Source organism: Bombus pascuorum, chromosome 10 (assembly GCF_905332965.1).
Source record: "Bombus pascuorum chromosome 10, iyBomPasc1.1, whole genome shotgun sequence".
Lineage (NCBI taxonomy): Eukaryota > Metazoa > Arthropoda > Insecta > Hymenoptera > Apidae > Bombus > Bombus pascuorum.
In genome coordinates this window covers 9,387,038-9,414,531 of record NC_083497.1, presented here as the reverse complement: position 1 = coordinate 9,414,531, position 27,494 = coordinate 9,387,038, and the positions used below count along the sequence as shown (strand labels likewise).

The 27,494-nt window shown below is 37.6% G+C and overlaps 1 protein-coding gene across 1 annotated transcript in view; it reads right to left on the bottom strand.

Moving 5' to 3' along the window:
* Nucleotides 1-640: 640 nt before the first annotated feature.
* Nucleotides 641-27,494, bottom strand: part of LOC132911286 (neuroendocrine convertase 1-like) — a 29,755-nt gene continuing 2,901 nt past the window's right edge. Inside the window, exons 3-15 of the mRNA XM_060967849.1 lie at nucleotides 13,840-13,944; nucleotides 13,380-13,613; nucleotides 13,029-13,175; nucleotides 12,334-12,400; nucleotides 11,435-11,706; nucleotides 10,588-10,800; nucleotides 9,822-9,922; nucleotides 8,783-8,848; nucleotides 5,939-6,091; nucleotides 3,989-4,158; nucleotides 1,233-1,366; nucleotides 949-1,080; nucleotides 641-830 (exon numbers count right to left, since the gene is read on the bottom strand). Of these exons, the coding sequence (XP_060823832.1) occupies nucleotides 711-830; nucleotides 949-1,080; nucleotides 1,233-1,366; nucleotides 3,989-4,158; nucleotides 5,939-6,091; nucleotides 8,783-8,848; nucleotides 9,822-9,922; nucleotides 10,588-10,800; nucleotides 11,435-11,706; nucleotides 12,334-12,400; nucleotides 13,029-13,175; nucleotides 13,380-13,613; nucleotides 13,840-13,944 (1,914 nt within the window). The 3' untranslated portion in view covers nucleotides 641-710. The remainder of the gene's footprint in view (nucleotides 831-948; nucleotides 1,081-1,232; nucleotides 1,367-3,988; nucleotides 4,159-5,938; nucleotides 6,092-8,782; nucleotides 8,849-9,821; nucleotides 9,923-10,587; nucleotides 10,801-11,434; nucleotides 11,707-12,333; nucleotides 12,401-13,028; nucleotides 13,176-13,379; nucleotides 13,614-13,839; nucleotides 13,945-27,494) is intronic.

The window sequence follows — 27,494 nt, the reverse complement described above, 5'->3', positions numbered from 1 at the left end:
TACTACTGCGAAACCCTGCAGGGACTTGAAGGCGATGAAGGTTTCTAGGAGGATTGTGAATGTTAATTCGTCGTAAAGTACAGAGTCCCCTGACGCTAAAGTCGCCTTCTAGAATTTCGCGACTGCAGGGTATAGTTGGAAGTCACCACAAAGACGTTAGGTACAGTGGATGTATGGAACAAGGAAAACTTGCACAGTAAAATTCTCCGTATGTCATAGCAGCGAGACATTTGCACAGAAAATGAAATTTGATTGTACTACTCGTCGACAATAGTGAGCTTCGTGCTGGCTAAAAATTAATTAAATTAAATTAGTAATTAAGTTAATACGACTTCTTCTATTCTATTTTCCTTTGAAAAGGAAAATAGTAGGTTCCTTTGAGCCAAGTTGCTAGAAAATGCTGTCTCTTTTACAATTCTGTTTGTATCGTGATCATCTGTTAATTGCCTTTGTGTCATCAATTATTTTCGTTCAGTGATACGAGAGATCGGTTTTAATATAATAAAATAATACAAAGATATGAGAATAGAAGAATGAGATAATATAAAAATAATAGATTAAGCTAATATAAAAGATGTAGATAATATGGAAACGAAATTGGAGGAATTGAGATTCGAAAGATTCTTATATACGTATATTGATTTTTATTATTTTTCTTATTTTTGTTCAAACGGATATTGTATTTTCGTTGGCGCACAATGCAGGGCAATTTAATTCCTCGGAGAATTTATATTCACAAAAAACTCCAACCAATCTTTTTCATAAATATCGTTTGTCTCTTGCATGAGTAATTCCAGCTTCTTTTTGAACGTAGATGATTGATCCTCGTCCTGTGACAAATGTACACGTACATTTTTTATGTAATTTTATGTCAAAAATATTAGGAAAGAGCACACAGCACGTTTACAATTTATCGAAAGACCGATAAGTTCTTTCTACAATACTTACGATGTTTCGCATTCGATTGTAGTCCTGGTTATAAATTCGTGGCCCATTTTTTCGGTATCCTGGCATTTTTCTGGTCCCATGTAAAACCAGCGTAGACGTTTCTATCGTGCCGTTATTCTCTTTTGGTCCGATCTGTTGAGATGCGAATGAATCGAACAAATATACAGGTTCCACTCAATCGAAAATCCCATTTATTGTTACTCAATGGAGAAGAAATTGTAACTTTGTCACTTTATTAATAGGAAATGTTCTCTTTTCTCTTTTTTTTTTTTTTGATGATTTACCTCATCGAGAATGTCTAGAAACCAGCTGCCACGTGGGTCCTCACCCCATGACGCCACAGACATAAATTTCCACTTCTCGAAACCCGCAGTTGAATCGTCCAATTTTCTTGGCTTTAGTATCTGTACCCGTGTCCCTTGAGACCATGCGAAAAGAATTAATTGCATTAGATTGTATGACAAGTTTATTCGACTCTTGGTATTACATTTTGTGCGATATTATAGAAGAGTTACGTATGTTGGTCGTAACGGACAAATTGACGATAAATAAACAACTAATATCAATAAATATCGATTACCTAGAAGCGACGCAAATCAGTTGCGTAAATTGAAATACAGAGAAAAATAATAATTACAAATGTTATCCTTTGTGAGCTTTTATCATGCTATGTACGATTATTTAACCTGTTAATTACAGAGTATCGTTTCAAATGTCCTTTACGGAGTACGTAATTAAAATCAAGCAATGACGAGGATCGTACGTCGAACGCAGAGCAAATGCTCCTGTTATAAATTTTACAGAAAAAGTAAAACAAGACGAGGAAGCGTTTCATCTTTATTCGATAAAAAAATTAATAATTCATCAGCGCAATTCAGTTCTGCTACGGTGGAATTATTTGCTATATCTCGTTTTTACCTCGTGTTACCTGTGCTCATACTAGCAATCTTCTTTCCAAAACGCATAAGCTGTCAGAAACTTAATTACTTGATAAATAGAAATTTATTTTATACAAAACGCATGTGTTACACCCGTATCGTAACTTGTAAAATAAAATCTTTATTCATCGTTTCGAATATACCAGTTCACTCGGTTTCTCGCGTGATCAACTTATGTATATTTGACTTGCTAAGCGGCGCGGTCATACTACAGAAGATAAAAATTATTAATGACGAATCGATATCGAATAGCTTGATCTTATTCAACTGGTCTTCTATGATCGGCAGTTTAAATATTACATCTGGAAATAAATCAAACATTAAAGATACGAGCATGATAATAGAAACTCAGGCAATCAGCAGCTATTTTGATTTTTTCAACAGCAAATTCATAGAACATTTTATCTTATTGAGATATGTTTAATTTTATGTGCTAGATTAGGTTAGATGCGTAATATGTGAATATCAGTGTGTAGAAGCATGTGTGTGCACGGCGTCTCGAAAACAAATGAATGTAAACTATTCAGTCGGTTAACAGTCGGGTATGGAGGAAGGTGCTGAGACGCGTGCAAGTGTGTATCGATGAATATCATTGGAATCATTTATAAAATAAATATATAACTATTCTAACATAAATTCCAAATGTAAATTTAATGTTCATACACCATTATCTCGGCTATTAAGATCCGAAATTCTCAACATATCTTATGAAGAAATTTAACAATTTTTCAATTAGAATATATTTCGAATGATAGAGGTGCATTCCTATTCTGAATCGTTCCAACAATCTGATATAAATGTATATGTATAAATGACAAAAATTAATACATTTTATATTATATATACACCAGAAACATATAAACAAGTTTTCCTTATGAAAATTCCGGCTTTAATTATTTAGAACTGATAGAAAGAGATATCATGAAAGTGCTTGCTAAGTGCAAAAGAATAATGCATCTCTCACAATACTCGCCCGCACGTAGAACCTTTGAAAATTGGAGGGTCGAAAAGGTTGGAAGTGGAAGATTTTTCGCTAAATTTCTCTTTAGAAAGTAAGAGGTTGTACCACGACCATAAATCTACACTCCTGACTGTTCGTCCGGTTGGAAACGGTAGTTCACGACACGAAATCGATCTCGAGATGCGACGTGTATCTCGATTGCAAGTGTGTACACTGTAAAAATCTTATTTCTCGCGAATCTTCGCGAGCATTTTTCACTCGTCATACGCCGCAAACGCCGTAAAAGCTGTGTTACGCGGCGATAAATACGCAACAGACCGAAACAGACATTTCAATCTACATTCAAACGCATCTTTCCAGTGCATACGAGAGTTTTACGCGTCACTTCATCTTTAAAGCCTTTGAACAGAAACCTCGGGTCAATGCGGATGCATTATTGAAAATCGTCGAGGCATTGTATCAATAAAAGACCTTTATATGGTTACATTATCGTGCATAAGTATTGGCACACTTCTAAATTATTGTAATTGTACGTTGTAAGTATTCGTACAGTTACCAGAGAATATTTGTACGTACTGTATTGTATGTATTGTGTTGCACGAAACATTTTGAAGTTTCGTTAGCACTGTAACGAAATACGACTGTCATAATTATACTGGTAAAATTTGAAACCAATTCTTGCTTGATGGTATCAATTTCAATTAAAACTGCGGAAAATAATACATTTACCATAGGAATATGTACATATATATTGCGCGTTGTATAAAATCAAGAACTGTATGAAATTAAATATTTCATCGTTATTCAATATTCGACGAAGGGTAGAAAAACTATTGCTTATGATTAAAAAATAATATTACGATGTTATTGGAAACGGAATTCACTTTCTATGATGATCTTTAAAGATTAAGCAGTTCCAGTTATAGGAACAGGGAAACATTTGATAATGGAAAAATATTCCTCGATTATAATTTTGAAAATACTGTAACAAGAATAATATTCACCGTCTTAGGATATCTTTATATATTCGAAGCGATTACTTTCTTGGATAAATTTTTTTTAACTCCTAGTGTCGACTGTTTCATAGCATATAAACAAATATTAGAGACGAGTTAAGTTGACGCAAATGAAAAGTGCATACCTGAGGGCGCAGTCAGATACATTTGAAGTGCACCACGAAGACTGTACTCGAGGCTGACCTCGATTTCCACGTGTTCCAAAAACGTAATCTCGTTTCCTTCCGATCGACACTCGTTCTCCGTCTCGAATCGTAACCGCCTGGTATTTCCATAAGCCAACTCCTTGTCGATTCTAAGCCAAACGGAATATTTTCTTATACATGTGTGAGTAAATTGTGGGTTGCTTCCGGACACATCCGTGTCTTGTCAATAGAACATGTTGAAGCTTTCTGGAATATCGATTGTCAAGACTGAAGCACGTTCTATCTCGATAGTCATAAGTCTTTAAATGCCATTTGATAATTACATGAGATATTAATTAAATGTACAGTTCTACATACCGTAGAACGAGAAAATGATGGAAATTCCAGTGGAACTTTGTGAAAGTAAATACAGAGCAATGAATATATCAGTCTGGACTATTACGAGCGTTTCGAGAAACGAACACGCTTTAAATTTCATTTAATAATTATTGTAAAAATAGCGTCAGATATGAGATAGTTAAATAACAGATAGTTAAATATTTGAAAATAAGAGAATTTTTTATATCGATATTCCAGTAGAATTTTGCAAAGGAAGTGCAATGGTACGAAAACGTTAGTCGCTTCGACGAGCTATCGGAATATTCTAATTTTCATTTGATAATTAAGTTACAATGTTGTTGAATCAACATCCATAAATATTTTAGGATAAGAAAGTTGTTGATGTTGAAATTTCAGTAGAATACTTTTTTAGAAGAAACCTGACACGAAAATGTTAAGTTGGAAATTTGCAAAAAATGTTGACTGCACTCTGTAGTGTGTCAGAACATATTTAGCTGAAAGGAGGAGACGGGGCTACTTTTTATCTGAAGAAACAGTAAACTGACGGGTGAGGAATGTACGAAAAGTCCTCGAGACGTTCCACTTTTTCGACTATGCTTCCCTTACGGTGCAGCAACGAATGAGTGAAGAGCACTTTCCCGTATGTTGAGTTTAACGACGTAAAAAGTCACCGGGCTTTGCTGCGCTTTTTAAAGGACCAAGGACACAACCTGCATATCGGCTCAAGCTCTGATTGCATGAAACTGCTTGCGACGTAATTCTTGTCTCTGTTTTCTACCTGAGAGAAGTACATGCCCTGCATTCCCTGAGGAAACAAGTATCTTTTAATATTCTTCAACTGGATAAAATGATAAAAGTATAACTTCCTTTCGTGGAACCGAGGACGACGAGTAACTCGTTCCTGTTCTTTGATACAACAATTTTCTCATTTATGAATCTCTCTAGAATTAGTTTTAATTAGATTTAAAGTTGTGTCGGGATTAAACCGAGAACTAAGTTTTTGTGTTTGTTAACTTGTAAATCTATGATTAATATATCACCGGATTAACTAACTAAAGGGCATCGATTAGTAATAGAAGAGTGATTAAATTTTCATGAATTTAGTCAAAGTCGAGATGTAATGCATGTAAAAGTTGGCGCAATAGTGGGTGGAAATACCAGGTTTGCAAGCTGGGAAGCTTACTTTAGTATTCAAGGTTCACGATGTTCAAAACAGCGTACAGAATTACGTTTTAACCGTGGTAATCTAAATGGACCCTGTGTGCTACGTTCTACGTACGCTTGCGTAGTATTTGCATGTAGCCTGTTCAGCTACAACGGAACACGTACACATTATCGATTAACGAACACGTAGATATCTGTGTCACATTCTGTAAATTTGACTAATTTTTTAACCGTAATTTTACGCACATACATTTTAATACGAAATACGGTTTAATACATGTTTGAATTCGTGTTAATTCCCTTTCGAATATGAAGAAAATGTTGAATCGGTGAAATACTCCTTTACGATAAATACAATTATTTTAATTATTTACAATTATTAAGCGATGAAAGTCAAGAAGGAAATTTTCTCATAACTCTACTTACGATTTAGCGAATTCCACTTTACAGATGGTTTTGTCCGGCACAGTAGTCCAGTTGTAACTGGCCGAGACTAAAGCGTGCGCGTTCATAAGTCCAAATCCGAAACGTGAGTTGAACCAAAGTCCAGCAGAGTTTCTGAACCAGCCTGGATTCTCCCTGAAAGTTGATGCAATTACGGGGTCTGCCGGTGCGAAAGAAAGAACGGCCAACGTAAAATGATACGGTTTCCGACGTAGGTTGGTGTAATCCCTTTTTACACGCGGCAAAGAACCTCCATTTTGCTAGGGAAACACTCGCCGGTAATTCTATTTCCTTTTCTTCCTTTCAAAAATCCAATATTCGTTTCTAAATTGCTCCCGGAATTTTTGTGTTTTTACATTAAAATCTTCTGAGAATTATTTCACGGACAGAAATATACTTCATTCGCAAAAGCGTAGATTCCAGTTATATCCATAGTAAATCATAATATTCAGAGATTGATAAAAGTCTCAGCCATGTCCATAAAAATTTGATTTTTCGCAAAATCCCGCAGTGACGATGCAACGATCGATAATCTATGACTTTAACAAACATCGATTTAGCCGACAAACGATTTTATTTAAGCGATATCGATACAGAATAAGGCATTGTTGGTCGCATTTCGCTGAGAGCCCGATACAATCGCGCAATCAGGTCACTGAATTCGACGTATCGCACCAGCTCTTTGAACGACGTGAATGAAGTTCTTGACATGAAATTCTCGACATGAAGAACATTCTTAATAAATTCAAACCTATGTTTATATTTTTTGGCATCATTTTAATCCTCTATTTATTTTCTCGTGTCAAAATAACGTAACTATCTCGTTTATCATCGAGCACGATAAAATTAAAATAAAATCAGAGTTATTATTATGAACTAATTTATTATATAGCTCATTATGCATAAAAAGGAAAGCTCGAATGGTGCAAGCACATCTTGACCCTGACTGTTGATCAGGTGCGCGTAACAGCACAGAAGCCGTGGCATTTGTCTTTAACGAAGAAAGAAACGATCTCTGCTTCCTGTTCGTTTCACTGCAATTATCGTTTCTCGTTGAAACAGCACGACCTACATTTCCTCTCCGTCGCGGAACGAATAAGAATGACACAATGCTTCAATCCACCGACGGTTCGTGGTGCCCAAGGAGAAAAACGAGATCGACTTGGGCTTCCTATATCACGAAAAAGTTTTTTTCATAACCTGGGGAATTCGGCGAGATATTTTCCCCGAATAATCCATCCATGATACGACCAGATAGCGACACCGCGATCTGCTTGAAATTGGATAAGCATTTCGGTGGATATAAATGTAGTGCAGTTAATTAAAATCGATCACAATTATCGTTAAACGGTGTTCCGATAAAATTCGCGAACTGGAACTAGGACTGGTGTTCAGGTGGTTTTAATTCTCTGACAGTATAGCAAACTAGCTATTTGTGATTCAAGCTGATTTTGTAATCCAAGCTTTTATGTATCGTTACACTTGAAGTCTGCATAATAATATATCTGTTTAAAAGAGGACATTCGTGAAAAACTGGGATCATACAGATTAGCTTCATACCGTATCAAAAACTGAAAAATACTGTTAAGGGAAAGCATATCAAAATAACATGAAGATAAAAATGTAAACAGCATTTCATATGAATAATTTCAATTATATTTTCAAGCAATTATATCAAATAGTTTGAAAGAAATTTTCAAGTATGTATTACATCGAAGTCGTATGAAGCATTATTTCAAAGAAACAGAATAGAACATAGAATATGATAATTTCTTATTGGACGTGTTCTTGTTTTTTTATACTGAGTTCGAGAATTTTATGACACCATTTATATATACTGCATGCTCGTCGCTTTGATTTACGATATCCCAAAAATGATAAATTTAACATGCTTCATAGGTAGAAAAAAGTACATTCTTTACAGTGTTGTTTCAAATCGATAGCTCGACCATTTCGAAAATATAACATCAAACTTAGAATGAAAACGTAAAGGGTCATGAATGGCATGCCCAAATAACGTTGACCTACATGTTCTCCCGGAAATACGTACGACGTAAGTAGTATTAACGAAAAACCGCATTAGCGCCTGTCACTGACCAGAGCACGTGGCGCGGCAGTGGGATAGGTCATGGCGATGGTTCGAGCGAGAACTTCGGGTGTATGACAAGGACAGCGATAGCGTTGCATTAAAAATTACGTTTCTCTTCAACCGATGGTATCTCGAATACAGAAAGTGATATCGACATGAATAAGAAAAGGAATCAAAGAGAAAGGTTCCCAGTTTCTAAGAATATCGATTAGATTATTCAGATATGGGTCGTTTCTGAACTATGGAAATTTAAATTTTGGGAAATTTTGATATATCGGATTGGAATATAAATTCGTTCCGTTCCTATCTCTATTCACAAACGGAGGAAACGAGGCAAATGAAGAGCACAGGGAAAAGTATGATAAGTTTTTGTTAATTTTTTTGACTTTAATGTCACTGCATGACTGATATATATAAAGGATATATTTTGATATGAAATGGCTAAAAGTGAAAAGAACCAAATCCAGCCAGAGATACGATCATTAAAATAACTCGTATTTTTATATCATCAGTATTTTAATGTTTCTTACTAGTTTAGTATTAATGCAAGCTATATTTTTGAATTCATATATTTTTAAATTATGAAAAGGAAACATATGTTCAGACTCAAAGTCAAATAAAATTGCAATTTTGGTGATATGGAATTAATTGATTACGTATCAGATTTTTAAATTGTTTGTCTCTAAAGAATACATGTTACAAATACATATTATAGTCTAATATAATATTAAACATACCTGAGTGGATTATATTCTGATGTCCAAACGATGAGATGCTGCACGTCCCTCCAGGTTAAATCTTTGCTTCAAGGACAATACATAAATTGTTCTGATGGTTGCAACTATGTTTCGAAGAAGTACTTGTAGTGTGTGAATGATGGAATATTTCGTAATCTGATTGGAACAAGTTAGATCGGCCCAAGACAGGAAAATAGCCTAAAGTGTTTTTCTGAACTGTTTAAAACAACCCTTGGGAAACGTTGATGCCGGCAAGTTTCGTAGTTTCATAAACGAAACGAACACGTGGTTTGTTTGAAATTTTCTTGACGGTCGAGATAACGATAAGTTTTTAATCGAGCCCCGTATTATGTTAATTCCGCGTGGATGGATTTATGCTACGAGCGTTTCCTCGTCGGAGCCACAGATTTCCGGTAACAACGTTTTCATAAATGAAAAAGAAATTAGAGGAATCTGTGGTGAATAAATATCGAATACGAAAAGGAACTTTTCTTTCCTCCTGCCTTTCGTTTTAACTTTGCTAATGGCGTATTATGTATTTCACATATATATTAATTAAATACAGATATATAGAAGAGAGATATAAGAAAGAAAAGGAAATTGGCAAAAGAATAAAAGAAGGGAAGGAAATAAGTAAAATAGCAAAAAGAGAGGAATAAAGGAAGAAACGAGAGGAGGAAATGAAAAAAATGAACGCAACGAAGGAAATATTTAGTCTGCTGATTCTAAGGTTCAAGCAGAAATGACCAATATCTGCTTGATATAAATCTGCTACACTCTACCTCTTCATGCTGTGATGAAATTTTTAGTAACGCGACCTCCTCCGGTACTAATACATGTTCTACTTCGTACAAATATTCAATTCTGCAAACCCATTTAAGGATTGTGCTCGAAGTTACTTGAATCTTAACGAGATTCAACCATAGTCGCGCTAATGCATTTAACGATTTTTCCTGCAAATGTGATGGCCCCAACCCGCCTCTAAATAGAACAGATATTTCAGTGGGTCCGAGAAAAAAGGAAACTAACGAGCTCGTACTTCACTTGTAAAGCTAAGGCCAGGATTCCTGCAGCTAATGGAGCGGACGCGGAAGTGCCAGTATGACCCGTGGTGCAGGTGTTTCTTAAGTCTGTTGTCGCCTGAAAGCATAAAAAGACAGTTCGTTAAATTATTCCATTAGCTGCATTCCCAGTTGTACTTCCATTCATTCTGATATAATCCAAAATTTCAAGCGATTCAATTTCGAACATTTCAAACCCAAAAGAGACATCTAAAATATTCGAATTATAAAGATCTTGTTTTATCGAGATTTTTGAGTTTAAGAGTGGTTAACATACAGAAATCACTGAAGACGTATCTTACGAGGCTTTCACGATCAATTTTCCGAATTGTAGGTGCTCAAAAAAGAACGAATTCAACTTCTAGAGGTTTAGAAATTAATTAATTACCATTTTTAAAATAATTTTATCATTCATTTATCGATTTTTCTTTTCTACCCTTTCTCTGATTTCCGAAGCGAAAATATTATATATAAGTGAAAAAATTATATTTATTAATACTATTATTCATCATTTGTCTACTTATAATCATATCATATTATCTTTGGAATTAACTGTATTATCTTCTTGCGATAGTTTTATAGAAGTAAGTCATTTTCTTCTTGAGAGTTGAACGTTAATTGTGTATTTGTGTAATGAAATTAAGCAATTGATAGAAAGTGAGGTTGATCAGTTGCCTCATATAGATTTTCAAGTTATCAAGTTTCAATTGTAGTAGAAAATGAGACATGTAGAATATCGCTTACTATCATTTGATCGTGATAAGCGCCACTGCTATACGTGGTCGCCAACGTTGCGGGACAGCTTTCACCGTACCATGGAAATCTTCCAGTTTGACTAGCAGATCCCACAGCGATGGTATAAATGCTTCCTACGTATCCGTCACATCCGCAGTTGTCCGATCTCAAGCCCCCATTCCCGGAAGCCCACACGTAAATGCTACCTCTGCCGCCTCTGCCCTGAATAATCGTGTCAAATCAATAACTTTAAGAAACCGCGTACTACATGCGTTATTATCTTTATCCAGCTTGAAAACGATATTTTTACGCGTATCAGATAAAATGATGTTATCACGAGGAATCGTTTGATAAATATCCACCCACGACATAAATATGCATCGAGGCCTATGCTTCTCGACCTTTCGCACGATCTATTCTACATGAATATTTAATTGTTCACTACCACGCCGTGTATTTTCTACCTGCTTCGTGACACCCATTTATGGCGTATCTCGTATATTCTCATATAGAATTAATTAGAATTGCAGGAAATTTTTTAGTCCGGGTAAAAAAGCAAGATTTTTATGATGATGAATTTTCATTGTTTCCACCAGTTTGCCAGGTGACGAAGAAAATATTCTTCCTGGTGGGCGTGTTATAATGACGACGTTAATACAACTTTCTCGTTTCAAGGTAATTAACGTTCCAAGTAATTAGAAACTCTTGATCTATGCCGAGAATGACACAAAGCGTCTCCAGCTTTCGTTGCTGTTCGCTAACTCGACTCATCCGTCTATGATTAAACGAAAACGTTCAGTTTCAAAGCGTTAAGTTTCGATTCGCTTTATCCCTCCCCTCCTGCCCCTATACTCGCCATAACGATACCACGTTCGAGAGCTTCGCTGGCCAGCCTGCCAGGAGCTTCTAGACTTTTCCCATCGTCGGCTGGGCCCCACGAGGCCGTGTAAATATCTACCAGTTCCGGTTTGTATCCTAGCGCTTCTCCCTCAATGCGATCGTTTACCAAACCATCGAGTAACTTGATGCCGCCGATTGAAGCCTCGAAAGCGATGCCCACGCCGCATTTCCGATTGTTAGCTTCCATTGCTATTTCCCCTGCGCACCTCGTTCCATGGCCGTTCGCCCCTGAGGACGCGTTGAATAATTGTTACGCGCGAAAAAGTAATGTTCGATGGAATTACGCGCGACAAGAAAAATTCTTATAGGAAACGTGATTTGTGCTGATTAGACGGATGTTTCTTTGAATGTCTAGTCTTTCTGCCTTCTCTAGGCCATTCTTGATTAAATTGTATTTTTCGATCGTTAGAATTTTAGTATGTTTCTATGCTTTGTTTCTATGATAGACGAGATCTTAGAGTATTAAGTCGTTTTTGTTTGATAAAACAGGGGCAAGGTTAAAGTATGAAAATTGGAGGATTACTGCAGAGATATTATGTTCCTGGTAAATCTTGATAAACCTTCTTGGCGATGCAAATCTTGTGATATGACGTATAAAGTTACGGCATTCAGTTCGGTATAAACTTTGCTGATCGCGTAAATCTTACGATATGACGTATAAAGTCACGTATTTAGTTTGTATAATAAATGGTTGGAAGAATGTGAGCTCAACCGAAAGCTATAATTTCGTTTCCACCTTTTGTATTTATCGTGATAGGATTGTAATACTACTTCAGGATAATCTGTATAATATATATTCACTGAAAACGTATATCGGAGTTAAGCGTATAAGCGATTTAATCTGATAATTCATACCTGATAATTCGTATCGTGGCAAAGGATCATCGTCAGCCTCGTTTACATCATAACTAATATCAGGATCCTAGATCAGCGAATTCATAAAATTAATTAGTAAACCACTACATAATGATCTTGGCTGATGAAAGAGCAAAAATATAAATCTTGTAACGCTGGAAGGTTATCCTGGATTAAATTTCACCTCGAGCGAAGTTTCTTTTTAACATTATCGTTTTACATTAAATTTTATATTTTTCATCTAACACTAATAATTCAATTTCACTTTTTTATTTAATTTCATTTGTTAGACTTTATTGATTTCTAAAATAAAAAAAATAAAAGTCTCTCCATCTCTCTGGGGTGAAATTTCAATCACTATGGAATTAACATGATTTCTTTTGACGGTAGCTTTTAAGAGTTAAAAAATTCAGGATTAAAAAAGGATTTAAAAAAGGGTTAAAAATTTCAAATCAAAGGATGCAATTTTAAAAGTCCACTCTCGGTCGCCTATGAACTAGAAAATGTAACTAATATCAGAATTCTAGCATTAATCCAATAAATTGATTATAAGATTAATTGACAAGCTAAAAATCGTTGATCGAAGTAGAAAAATAGAAAATATTCTAAAAACTCTAGGGTGCAATTTTAAATGATCCCTCTCGTCATCTATGAGCTGTAAAGCGTAGTTCGAAGCAAAGTTTCTCGTTACTCACGTAGTTATTTCGCAAATCGTCGTGGGTATATTCCAACCCATCGTCCAAAACTGCGATTCTCACGCCTCGACCAGTTACCCCCAGTCGATAGAGGGACAGTACGTTCAGATCCAGCTTAGGGAGAGCTTTGTTCGATCTCGTGTCTTGCTGCAACAGTTGATAAGGAAGCTTTGTCTTATCGTCAGATAGCAAAGTCACCCACTAAAACTTTTACCAACAACCCTTTTATTGATTTCACTTATTATTGATTTCTTTCTACGTGTTCCCTCCTTTCTTTTTTGAATTATTTTTCCTACGTTTTCAAGCAATTTTTACGCAATTTTTAAGGATATTTTGAATGAGCTTAATTACCAGGTACCATTCTTGATCCCAAAGTTCGTCATTGAACATCAGTCTAGAGTCTTGAGGATCTTCTTGCCAAAATTCTTGCCAATCTTTGTCGTCCTCCTTGATGCTATTCAAGTGATACTGATCTATCTTCAGTCTCTTCTCTCTTATCAGTGGTTTCTCCGAGTCGAAGCTAGATAATGGCACGTAACCGCGCTTGTGTCGCTCGATCGTTTTCTGCTGATCTGCCCAAATGATCTTCAAAATTGAAAAATCGTGTTGGTAGAACCTAATATCGTAGTTTAAAAAGAATTTAACTCTGACACTATCACTAGGATTAAAGCTTGAATTAAAACGATCGAAATAAAGCGTGAAAAGATATATAAACGAATAAAAAGTATAATATAACGCAAGTAGAAGATCATGTTCTATCCATATGTTTTATTGAAAAGATCAATTAAATTCAAAAAAATCTATCCATTACCTTGCTGCTCGAATTTAGTGGTTTTGTTAACCAAACTCCACCCCTTTTCTTCTGGCCACCATTGCCATCTTTGAGCCATATATACGTATCCTCGAAGCCCAAGACCTGAACGAAGAATCTCGTATGAAAAGATCGGAAAGATTGCAATTTCGGCAGAAAAATTTAAATTAACGTGACGCTGGGCATGGTAGTGGCTTCATAAAAATTTAAATTAACGTGATGGTGACGTGCAGTGCTGCGTATTGCTTTCATCTACCAGTAGTTCTTTTATTTCGATTTTTTATGTTCCCAATTCGATAATCGTGTAACACGACTCTGTACCACATTGCGGCAGCATTTTTCGAGCCAAAAATTTAATAAAATACCTGAAACGAGATCGCGTTTAAATTTTCGAAACTACCACAAAAATGAAACTCGCAAATTTTTACAAATTCACAGAAAAATAGCTGTAGTCTGAATACTCTAAATTTTTCTACGAAGATCATAGGGAAAAATATGATAAACGTAATTTTGTAGATTTTCAGATTTAATCACTACAAAGCGAAAATAACATTTAGCAAAAAACGGAGCCTGAAAACTGTTACAATATGTATGTATACGTATAACTATACACATATGCGTGTAAATATATACTCGTGCATCTGAAGAATATGAATGTGTACGTATATATATCGCAATCTTTTATGCCTATGGGGAAGGGGTGTCCCCATCTGTGCAGATAGCCGACGACCCTAACCGAGAGTGTGAAAAATATGTACCTGATTTATTTATTTCATCGCTTTGTTAGAAATCAATAATATTCACAAATTTTTCCCCTTTGTCTATAATAATTTTATCAAAAATATGCACATATATAGTGTGATCCGCAGCTGTAGTAATTAGTGATATCAATTAGGGAAAAGTCGATACTTTAGAAATAGGAACCATGATCGAAATGGATAATAGTTGGATATTTCGATTTTTCGTGACAGTTATTAAAGATAAAAAGATTCTTCGTAACTGTTTTAATCAGAATCTTTACATAACAGCTTTAAATAGTTACTTTTCCAACTGTTTCAAGTGTCCCCTTTACTAAAAAGTTTTGATAATTTGCAATCGGTTGGTAAGATATTGGATTTTAAAATTACTTGCATATAAAAAATTAGACACGTGACTCATTATACTTTTCTCCGTTGTCTTCGCACGGCAGACTGTACGTAAATTGTACAGCCGCTACCCTTCTGACTGAGCAAGCAGGGTGCTCGAGCGGGGAGGGTGCGCCGCGACGTCGCAACGATTCAGCCCTTCGAACGATCGAATGGGACGCTTCGAATAGGATAGCAGGAACAGAAGGTTGGTGTCATCTTCAACTTCAACAAGAGATAGACAGACAGATAGAGTGGAACAGATGAAAGGGCTTTCGGGGAGCATCGAACGTCTAAAATGGGGTATAACGTTATTATTATCCAAGTGCTACGTGTTGGTGGTATTTTTGTATGGTATCTCTGGTATTTGATGTCGCTTTTTCCTCATATGAAAAGGGAAAGACCCGGTCAGAACCTCGATATTTCCATAACGAGCGAAGTCTGTTTTTTATTTTCGATCCACCTCCTGATAGTTGGATTTTCCTACTGGCTGCTCCTGATAGTTTATCGATCCACGCTCTCCTGATTGATGATTGTAGTGGTAACTGCGTGTGCTGGCGCAATAGGGCGCGACGCATGGACATACGTGCACGGGGTGACGAGGAGCTGCAGGTGCAAAATGGTTTATGACTTATGACCGCAGAAAGAATATGAATGGAAAAATTGACTGGAAAAATTGAATGGACTTTCTTGGCTCGCAATTCCTATTTGACTATTTCCTATTTGGTCGATCAATGATTCTGGCTGATCAATGATTTCGTAAGGATTGAATGTATATTGTTGTGCAGAAATATTTGCAGTCAATTTGTAGGAACGATGATCGAATTTGATTAATGTTTACCAGTTAATGATGATTTAATGATTTATTATAACAATATTATATTGTATTATTTGTGGTGTACACTAATATATAAATTTACTCTTTAAATATCACTGCTTGAATTGGCATAAATAGTCCTTTCATCAATTTAGAGGATCTTTTCTAACTGCCTCATAATTCAGAAATTAAAGAATCTGAAAATGAAAAATTTGTTATGCAACGAAATAGTTCTGCGAAGTTTAACATTTAAAAGTACCGGTTGCATTGTATCATGTTAGCTTTTAAAAATTAATTTAATCGCGTCATGATATTATACGATAATTACGAAGAAGAAAATCATTGTGGTTTAATTTATCTAAAAAGTTGTGCGATTAGAATACATCGTGTCAAGGATAATCAACTACCGGTATATCTCTACACGGTCACATACGTAAACCGAAGTATAAAATATAATTGAACCGAATATCGTATCTTTTTTTCATGCAAATACCAAAGTATTGGCGCATCGCCAAACAACATGTCCATATTGTGAATGTTACGAATATGTCAATTACAAATATTACAGCAGTTCATGGATTACGAACGTTGCATAAATCGAGCGTATCTGCACGAGCAGATGTGTATCTCCTCTCTTTGCCAATGTAACGTCATATCTCGTTACATCGCGCTAGATCATTTCCATATTTGCATCGTTTCAATGGACGTCACGATTAAAAACCTCGTTCGTCACCGGCAGCAGCGAAAAAGCATAGGAAAATGAACTGTCAGTAGTCGAAATATTTCTCCGCATTATCAAATAGCTGTATATTTTCGTGGAATCAAAAATCACACGATTTGAAACGTGAAAAAAAAAAAAATGACACAGCGAGTCACTGACCTGCCATCTCATCGTACATATCATTTGTAGTTTTTCATCGGTAATGTTACCCGATTAATTAACGGTCAAAGATATTTGCAAATACGCGTTCATACTTTATAGAACGTTCACAACACCAAGCTGTGGATAACATGACCAATTTGATAATGAAAAAGAACAACGAACGGTTCGCGATTAGTATGTTCCGCGCGATATCACCGCGGACGTCGCGTGGTTGAGCGATACCCTCAAAAGTGACCCCAATTTTCATCGAATAACGTGGACAGGGAAAACAAAGGCCGGAAAAATCCACGAAGCCTGTTATGAAACAATAATCCCACATTTGGCTTTGCTTGGCCCATGGAGAAAATATACCTATAATCCAGTATCCATTATATTTGAAATGTATTCAGCCAGAGGGAATGAATCCGACCGGTCGTTGCCATCGAACCAAACGATAAACGGCTGAATATCCTCGACGACGAACGCGCTTGTTTTTTTTTTTGTATTTTCCTTTTTATTCGCCTCTCTCTCTCTTTCCCTCCCTCTTTCTCTGTCTCTGTCTCTATCTATTTTATTTTTATTGTTTTTTTTTGTATTTTGGGAGGCGGGTGGAAGGAGAGAACAATTCAGTTTGGACGCGAGGATAAAAACGGTCGTACGTGCGAACGATCGCACGTGATGGCGTAAGCAGCTACCGATTTTTATGCCACTGGCCCCGGTACATCGATGTTATCGCGATTTCCGGCGCCAGTAGGAAGTCGAAGCGCGGCAATTTACATCCACGACACCTCCGTGTCCCGCAAATAATTTCGCCACGGCATTTCAGAAGATTTATGGAGCCGATTTTCGGTCATTCGACGTCCTCGTTCGCTTCAAGTCGCCACGTATCATGGATTTCTCGTTTCCGACTAGATGTTTTATCCCATTGGCTTTATCTTCAACCTGCTGAAGAATGGACGGTGCTTCTAATCATGACTTTTCCAGGTTAATCTCCGATTCTTTCCTCTTTGCGATGCTCTATTCATCCTGCGTTTGGAATTAGGAATGCGAAGCTGGAGCAATTCTTCATTTTTTTTTTACTGTACGAAGATTAGAAGAACTCGACAAGTTAAATTTCCTATCTTTTACAGGGAATCATTTTTGAAAGTCAGTACGCTGTCGTCGATATCATGCTACTAAAATTCTTCTTTTCTTTTCTAATTTATTTTAGAGTCAAACATATGCCTCTTCATGTGTCCACAATTTTGTCTATTTTTGAAAAACTTATGTTAGACTGGTAACCCTGTTATATTAAAGTCTTTCTGTTTAGATGTAGACTTATTAAAGTCACGCTGTTCAATCGTAAAGCGACATTAAAATAAGAAAATCAACAGAAACATACGTATCGTATGTTCCACCGTGTCTCATACGATATGAATTAAACCCCGAAGAATCTTTCCCCTAATTCCTCCAATTCGAAAGTCTGGATGTCCATCAAGGTCAGCTCTTGAGCAAGAGAGTAACCTTAAAATGGGGCACGTACAACACGGCTCGCTTTAAATTCCACGTGGGAACGCTTCAAACTCGAATCTGTCTGTTACGTGATAATGGTTCGATTCCCTTCGTCCCGGTGGCAATCGACGCTTGGTGCTGCCCAAAACTACCCTCGAGACGAGCTCTTCTATTCCCCTTGTGTTTGTTAGCCTGCCAGATGAAAACCAGCCACCGATTCTATCGTTCGTCTACGTGAAACGAACGAGACCTGAGAGATAGAGGACAAGAAATCAGAGTCGCTCATTACTCGACGATCAGCGATTCCTCGTATCGATCGGTCAAATTACGCCCGGCTGTCTCTCTCTGTGGGAAAATCCACGAGCTCCAGGCTATCCAGGTCGGTTTGTAACAGTCTTCCCGCGCAAACGACTGATACTATATGCGCCAGGAGTGAAGGTATGAGAAGAGAGGGAGACGAGGTAATAACAGGAGGAAGGGAGAGTATTTTCGCAGTCCATTTGTTTTGATCGGATTTCCAACTGTCTCTGGTAATCCCGCGGCAGTAAGCTCCCGCAGGCATCGCCACGTTTCAATGAAAACCCTAACGTTTCTGTTCTACCGTGGAACAGAAACACCTTTCGTGTAACATCCACGGGGGACGTGTACCTCGCGCATCCCTTCGCTTGTACGGTCCTTGTTTTGCGAACTGGTTTTGTTGTTACTCTTCGTTTCGAGTTGTATTACCTTGTGTTCTTTCGACTAGGAGAAATTTTACTACGTTTAAACGGTGATAGTGATTTTGTCATGATTTCAGAAGAAGGATTCTTTTGAGCGTAAATTAAATGATTGACTCTTTAATTACTGTTTGTTCAGCATCTCACGTAATAGCATCACGTGATAAAATGTAACATGGTAAACGTTCCTCTCGTTTGCCTCTTCATTTTCATACTACAAAGTAAAATATTCAACAGTCGTGACGAAGTCGAGGAAGTTCCTGTTAGACGGGGATTAAAACGTAATCTGGATGAATTCAAAGGAGAAATACCGTGGAAGAAAACGTTATTTTAAATCTTATCGCGTGTGTGGAATATTAACTGGCACAGTTCACTTGCAATTAAAAATGTTAAAGAATGAAATACTCAGAAAGTAAATGAATTTACGTACAAATTAATAACTGGTAAAAGAGATACGAGGTAACAACGGATTTCTGTAATATACGTAATATCCAGTACATACGACTGCCTAAACGATTCCACAGTTGAACGTGAAGTTTCTTATACCCACGAGTTGCGGAAATGCTACAAATTTCACAGATATTGCGCTCGTACCGCGCCATTTACTATCCCGGTATAATAATCGCTTGTATATCGTTCAACGTCGTAGGTGGCTCGAGCTTATAACGCTCTACCCGGTGCGTGTTTCTCGAGATTACGCTCTCTCCCTGCCACTTAAGCACGCTAAATTCAATTATATACATTGAATTCCACGATGGAAATGGTAATTTCGTGGCACGAAAGTTTGCAGATCCTCGAATGGAAACGGATGCTCACAGTGTTTACCTATCAATATGTAACTTCGCCAGCATCGCCCTTGATAATGACAATGCTTATGCGAGAAAACAATCTTCAAGATTGGTGTCTGCGAGCAAGCAACGCGGATATGTATCGCGTAGATTTGTGTGTGAGCCTCGTAAAAATTCGAATCGAGGGTACGAGCATCCCGAGAATGAAGAAAGAAATAGTGGAAACTCGTTGGACTTACGAGAACGCTGCAGTCGATTTCATCTGCCTGGTTAGCTATACCGACGGCTACTGTGCGAAAAGTTGCGAAAATGAATTTTTCTACGCGTAGCATAGAAATTGTTAAACGTAACATTTATTAGAATCGATCCGATCGTTGGAAGAAATATTTCTTAATACGATTAAAAATGAGAAAGACAATTCGGATCTAAGCGAAACGCTATGTAATATGAATTCTTCTATCTTGGAGTATAACCGGATTTAAGGCCAAAGTATATTTCGTTCGATCCTTGTTTTTCGTTCTTTGTAATTGTTGAAACGAAAGAAAAGTTCGTCGGTGTACTTCCTGGATTGAAAAAGTTTATTCTCTGATGAAACTAGGTTAAAATTAGAATTGAAAAAGTTGTCGATTTAGGTGAGATCATGGTGTCTCACCATGGATCGTCCATTTGTACCAGGCAGCGCGTCCAGGGGCCCATATAATGCGTGGGAAATTGAATTAGCAAAGGCAATCTTCGAAACTACGCTACGTCAAACCCGGCTACGTCAAAATCAAAGTTTTAATTGAAATCAACGCCGTAACCAGCGTCACGTGAATTTGGTCAAAGAGGGTCCGGACTAGTTTCATATACTCGATCTCACTTAACTCTTGAACCTATTAGTGCCGTATCGATTATGTTATGTATCGGAATTATGTGGCTGACACGCCGTGCTACCCATAAGTGTGCACGTAAACTAATACGTAATTTCGCAGCAATATAGGCGTGGGAAATACCTGTCTGCCACACGAGTCGATCATAATGTTGTCACGCATCGATCTTTTCCAAAGCTTTCGGTTCTCCAGACATGCTGACAATTACACGTAAAAAGTTAGAACATCAATTTTCTACAGAGCACTGCAAACGTAAAATTAATTAAACCGTGTAGTTGTACAAAAATCGTGAGCACGTCTTTTTATGCGAACAAAACGCATTTATTGACAACGTGATATTATTTTCCTTTTTGGACAACGTTGATGGTGTCCAAGTGAAAATTTTGAAAATCCCGGAAAGTGGAATTAGGTTATGCATTTAAAAAGAAGTCCAAATATTTAAGATGATAAAGTCAAACGTGTTATATGTATGAATGGAACATGGAATTAATATCGTTAATTGACCTAAAAAATACTTGCCTGTGTTGCAAACACGTAAAAAATATACCGTAGAACGGTGCCTCTTTCTACATATTTCTTAACGTATATTTGCAAACTAAACTTTTGCGTACATTACGATTTTATATGGCTTCTGCTGTTTATTATTTACTACTCTTACTATTTGTATTGCTCGGTTATGGTAATTTAATTGGCAAACAGTGCTTGCGAAATGAATAAATACCAATGTAATATAATATTTGTCATCGGATCCATTGAACGATGCACGATCGAGTCGATGATAAGAAATATCGAGAGCGAAGTTTCACGGAAATCAGAGATCAAATATCAGGATCTACTTGAACCGAGATTAAACCTTTTCGAAGGTAGGAAGCTAACGAAGGCGAGCACCGAGCGGCAGGTCGCTATGACATCTGTCAACCCCCGTAACGTGGAAGTTCATTATGGCGTTCAGCAGAGGACGCCATATCATTTATTTCAATTACTGCCAAAAGCTGAAGCTGAATCGGCAAAACCTCCGCATCCGCTTCGATCATTTATGAACGTACCGTCATTAATGCCTCTACCACGAGAAGAGGTCGTTAAAACTGTCATAGTCACGCTACTCGTCTTTGAAACATTTTTGTTTCGATCCTGGAACACTCGTGTTACTTCTCATCGTAGTTGATCGTTTTTGTATTTTAATCAAAGACTAATTCGTCCCTTTGTAACTCTCTTTGTCAAGAACGAGTTTACACCGTATCATTGGTGTACAAAATTGAATGTCGTCGCAATAAAGAGACATTTCCAATATTCGAATTGTATTTATTGGAAGAGAAAGAGAGGCACGATAAGGCACTTTGAATTTGTAGCAAAAACGTGATTTGATTTCGATTGATTTTGCCTTGACGTTTGCCGGTTTACGTAAATTACACGAAAGTGACGCTATCTCTTTATTGTAACAGTCCCTTCAATTTCTGCTCCGAGCTTACGATACACGTATCGCGCCTCAAATGTTTGTCTCTTATTTTAACCAAAGATTAATTCCTTTCTTTGTAATTCTCGTTTCTGTCAGGAACAAGTTTACATTGCCCCATTGTTGAATAAACATGAGAATTCTTGGCAGCTTATAAGTATGAATATGCTGAAATTTGATGAACGTTTCATTTCACAAAGACTGATTGTTATTTCACAGGGTGGTTAATTACTTTCCAAAATTTCCACACTTAACGATACACGTGTTAACGATACGAAGTAATTACGCGTATTATATGTTCCATGAAGTTATTGTTGTTGATAATTTCGAAACTGTGACGTTCAACGTATTCTATTAAAATTCGAACGTTTAATAAATTTTGTCGGCGATCTAATTCCATTCAACGGTATTGTCCATTTATCGTAGTACGATTCCTACTGTCGCTCGATTATACAGGAAATAAAGAAAACACTGTTCCCTCGGCCTGTTCCGGAAATTAATGTTAGGAAATTCATTCCAACAGTTTCATAACAGCTTCTCGATAACTGGATTTCAATTTGCCCTGAGGCCAGGCTTGATTGAGCAATCTCGTGCCTTTATAATATAGGGTGTCCGCGTAAGATATATGATAAACCTGAGTAACTTAGACGTACACAAGTTTCACTGCGAGTAATTAACTGGCTTATCGGATTTTCTGCTTCCTGTGCATAGGTAGGCGACAGTTTATAACGAAAATGCGGGTCACACGTTAAAAATGTCGTTTGCGTTTCTTCGTTAAAGCAAATTGTTATCTCAATCGTTTTTAATGCAACTATAAAACTAGTGGTATATTGTGTGCCATGCGATGCCTATCAAACGAGTCATTCAGAATAAAAATAGACTGGGTCACGTTTCTTCTAAATATGAATTTATACATGAACTCGGTATACTACTCGTCATTCGATACAATTAATATAACAGTGTCAAGATAAATAATTTCATTTTTATCGTGACCGTTATAATATACGATTTTGTCATAACATTAATTTATTTCAGTAAGCTGGATTAGTCGTAGAAAAGTGAAAGAATTCGTCTTTCCTGAATCAAAGACAAATAGCATTTGTGTTTACGCGTGCCTTCAACAAGAAATTACTATTACTCATTGTCAGAATATTGGAAGCAGTGCACTTTTGTACACACAGTGGTATAAATTTAAGAGACGACGTAGCTTCTGCGATCAATGATGAAATCAATTTTATTTTTATCAAACAAGTAGTATTAAAAAAGCAATTGCAGAAGTAAGATCGGGTAGAAGGAATATCGCAGAATGTTGGGTAGAATCCAAAAAGTATTGGTTTCGAAGTAAGAGAAGAGTAAAATAAGTATCCCAGAAATGGGACCATCGAAAATCTTCGAAATATGAATTTCCAAAGATTGTCTTTTAATTAAAAACGGTACCGTATGTATAAAGACAATTGAATTACAATTCTTGGAAAATTTTCCAAACTTGACTTGTCTATGGACGTGTTGCGCACGAAGATGGTACGTTGTATTTCGAAGAGAAAAATCGACGAAATTTCATACGTCGTCGCGTCGCCAAGATCCTGGATAGGCAACGTTATATCAAATGGTCGAAAGCTTTCGAGGCTACGACGGCACTTCGTTTTCGAGCCCGATGAATAATTACTTTTTCCCTATTCCACGTCTGTCAGTCACTCAGTTCCAGGCATGTAGCTGTTACCTGAACGGACGTAAACGCGAGAAAATCCTAGAAAATTTAGGCGACTCTCTGCTCAATTCTCTATCAGACTATCGAATAAAGCACTATGATAATCGATAAATATACAATCGTTGGCAATAATGAAGTATAGAATGGCTTGCTTAAATATATAATGCTGGAAAAAAATATTGAGATTTCAAGTTTTAGTAACGCCATAAGAATATAATTTTTATATGAACGTAATTGTAACACGAAATTTGGCAACCCAATTAAGAAGTTATTCAGAGGAGGATTTCAGATCGAGTTGTCTCTACGATATGTTCCCTTTCAATTCGCATGATCTATTAGCTATAATGTACGACAGTCGGAGAAAAATAGCAGTTGCTGGATGTTACGTTTCGCTGCCAAATCGATGGCACCTAAGTGTCCTCTTATAATCGTTTAGCAGTACAACGTCACGACTGGAGCGATTTACGGAAGATCGATCGTCAACCCATTGCCGCGTAACTATCAGCCTTCTCATTCGTAATTATTCGAATCATAGAATCAATACGCTACGAATAAAGAATAACAGATTTGTATTAAATTAACTAGAAAACAGAAGTATCGAAATCACTGAATTTGTATATTAAACATCAATAGATGACCAGCGATATATTCATTCCAATTTTACTTGGCACCAATTTCACACTTTTATCGCTACTAGCTTTCTGCTATTAATTTACTTCCAATCGAAAATTACGAAAGCCACTGGCTTCAACCTTATCTCGACCAAAAGACCGAATAACCCAATTCCAAGATTACCACCGTCGACACCGACGTTCGTGTTAGGTCAGTAGTGAAAAAAAAGCTCGATTCGAACGGCTTTTCGCTACGCCGTTCTACCCTTTTTCTCCCTTTGAGACCGAGAGACCACATGAGCTTAATTATACGAAATAATTACACGACGTGACTGGAAAATAAACGAGCGAGCGAGGGCATGTGAATCGTGCTCGCCATGGATTGCGGTCGGCCGCGAGGCTGCTTGTGCAGCTGCAACTGCGCCAGTCGGCTTTCGTGGCTGCAGCTGCAGGGAAATGCAGTTTCGCGGGCGCAGAAATACAGAGTGCTCGACTGGTTGACGGCACCAGGGGCCAGGAATCGTGGTAAAGCGGTTGAAAAAGGAGAGTCACTCTGTTAGCGTAATTATGCCGCATGCTGCCCACTTGTATTATGCCGGTTGATGTTCAGAAAAAACACACGTCACTTTTCGTAGGCACGAAAAATGATTATGGTAATTGCGACGATCACGGCGAGGTAGTGCCCTTCTCAACTCGTCTGGGACGTCTTGCTGGAAAAGTGGATCAAACTTTTGATGCGTGTGCCGAGCGTAGGGAAATTCTGTGGAGCATGGATGCTCAAGAGTTTGTGCACACGCGCGTTTCTTTCACGAGGGTAAACGCTCGTTCGGCGACGGGGTTGCTGCAATTTCATGCGGGTCCATGTAGGTCACCTTCCTTATTGGTAAAGAAGAGAGTTAAAAAGTATGGCTGAAGAAGAACGCCTTTAAGAACGTTGTACGTACTTACACTGTCAAGTAGAAGTATAGGGATGGTTGTTTGTTTTTGATGGAATGTAATTTACTTAGAAAATTATCGGTAAGAAAATCTAGAAGACAAGTGAAACCATTGGGTTAGTTTCCGAGATCATTTTCGTTGAAGAACACGTTGCAATCTGTTCATACTTTCTTCTTGGATCTGAAATCCCTTTTATTTTCCTCCTTTGTTCCGTTCTTTTTTAGAGTAGCTTTTTACAATACACGATTATAACTATGAATATAACATTTGACTGTGACGTATGTATCTCAAGATTTAACTCTGTTCAATACACTTTAAAAACAGGGAATATACATAATTCAACACAATGGACGTATCATTTCTACAGCTTCCAACAATTCCTTCTTTCCTTTTTAATAATTCTCGGGAAAAATCCGTTCTCCGCGAAACGACACAGCGCACAAAAAACATTATCTTATCTTATTACATTGATACTCGCGCAACAAATTCTCGTCCATCGACGCTTTTAGACAAAGCATACACCCTTATCGTGCTACTCGATTTAAGAGTTATCGAAGGCATTCATGGCACGGCGCTCGTAAAAAGCTAGATGAAATTCGATTCGCCCTTCTCTCTTACACTTGCATACGAGTGTAGTTACCTTCGCGATACACGCTGCGATACATCGAGTCTACCTTCGGATGAACGTGCAAAGAGAGACAGCACGAGCGAAAAGTCACCGTTATTCGAAGATCACGGGCGCGTCTCAATTTCCTCGAAAGAAGTTTTCGCTTTGTGGCCCCAGTCAAATACGCGTGGAAAGAGAGGGTTGCCGTTCACTCTAGAAATTTTCCCAGCTTCCCGAGCCTTTGAACGTGGATCCCGTACATTTTACCAAGCAAGCTCTCTTCTTCTCCTCCTCCCCACCGTGTTCCCGTTGGCCTGGTAAATCTGCGCGAAAGCGTAAACGTATTTCAGGCCTTCGAGATCCAGCGAGACGTGAATGTAGCGGGGAAGCGTCGAAAAAGTGCGGCCAAATCGTTTCCCCACGGCACACGGATCGCTGCAAAGAGATTATCTCGGTAAGCAAGCCTCACGAACCATTTGATCGCTCGTTCCAGCCATTCTCTCCCTCCGTTTCCGCGTCGAGATTCACCGAGACATCGGCCAGATCTCGTTCCACGGTTCCTCCTTCCCGTTCCACCTTCCTTCTCCTTCTATCTTTCTATATTTCTTCTCGTCTCGTCTCTTCCCCTCGCTCGTGCACTTTGCAAAACGAGTTCTGCCTTGAGATCAAGTCGCGCGAGAGAAAACGTCCCACCGACCAAGAAGATATCCCCGGACGTATTTTCTCCCTTTTGCCTCTGGACCAACCGATGTTTAGCCGATCGTTTCGTTTCCTCGTCCCTTATGTACGTAAGCTAACCCCATTCTTCTCGCAATGCATCGCGATTGCATCGACCAGAGAAACGTTTCGGAAACGATTTTTAAGGTCGACGTTTAGAGTGTGAAGTTTAATAAAAAGGTGATAACAATATTGCCTTTTCACTGTGTCCTTTTTTCCTTTTTTAGCTTGGGGAGTTATATGTCAAGGGATTATAGATAGATAGTTCTAAGCCAGATTTACGACGTGGGCGTGATATCATTGCTATTCTTGCGTTCTAGATTTCTTAATTATACGGTTTAGTCACTTTTCGGAACTTGATCTATTTGACTCCCTCTTTTCTAAAAAGCTTTATTTTTATATTAAAAATACAATATTTCTTCAGTTCAATTTACTTGCTCTTTAAATTTGTGACAAGACAATTCTTGTCAATTTTCTGATCTTTATATCAGTTGGTGACTAAAAAGAAGTATTCCAATATGAAATAATCGAATGATGGCTAAATAGATTCGAAGATTTGTAGATAGTTTCCACGTAGGATTGGTCGACGACATACTACATCAAGAAATTGTTCTGTGAGAAACGGGAAACTTATCACTCTCTTCACCTGCGGTGTTCATTACTAACATGATAATTGCTGCATTTAATGTCTCGTGTATTTCGTCACCACTCAATTATATTCATTTCCGATAAGGAAACGCAGGTCCGAAAAAACGTTCGTCGTTCCGGCGAAATTACATCGCGCCAACCGAACTGGAATTATATGTAAATATTATTTGTCGATAAAAGGTTGGAGGCTGCGTCAGCAGAAATATCGCGTCCGCCCGCGGATTGACGGAATCCCGGTGAACGATCGACGGCAAAATATTTCCGCGAAACGTTTGCTCAAGGTATTTGAACTACTACTGCAATTTTGT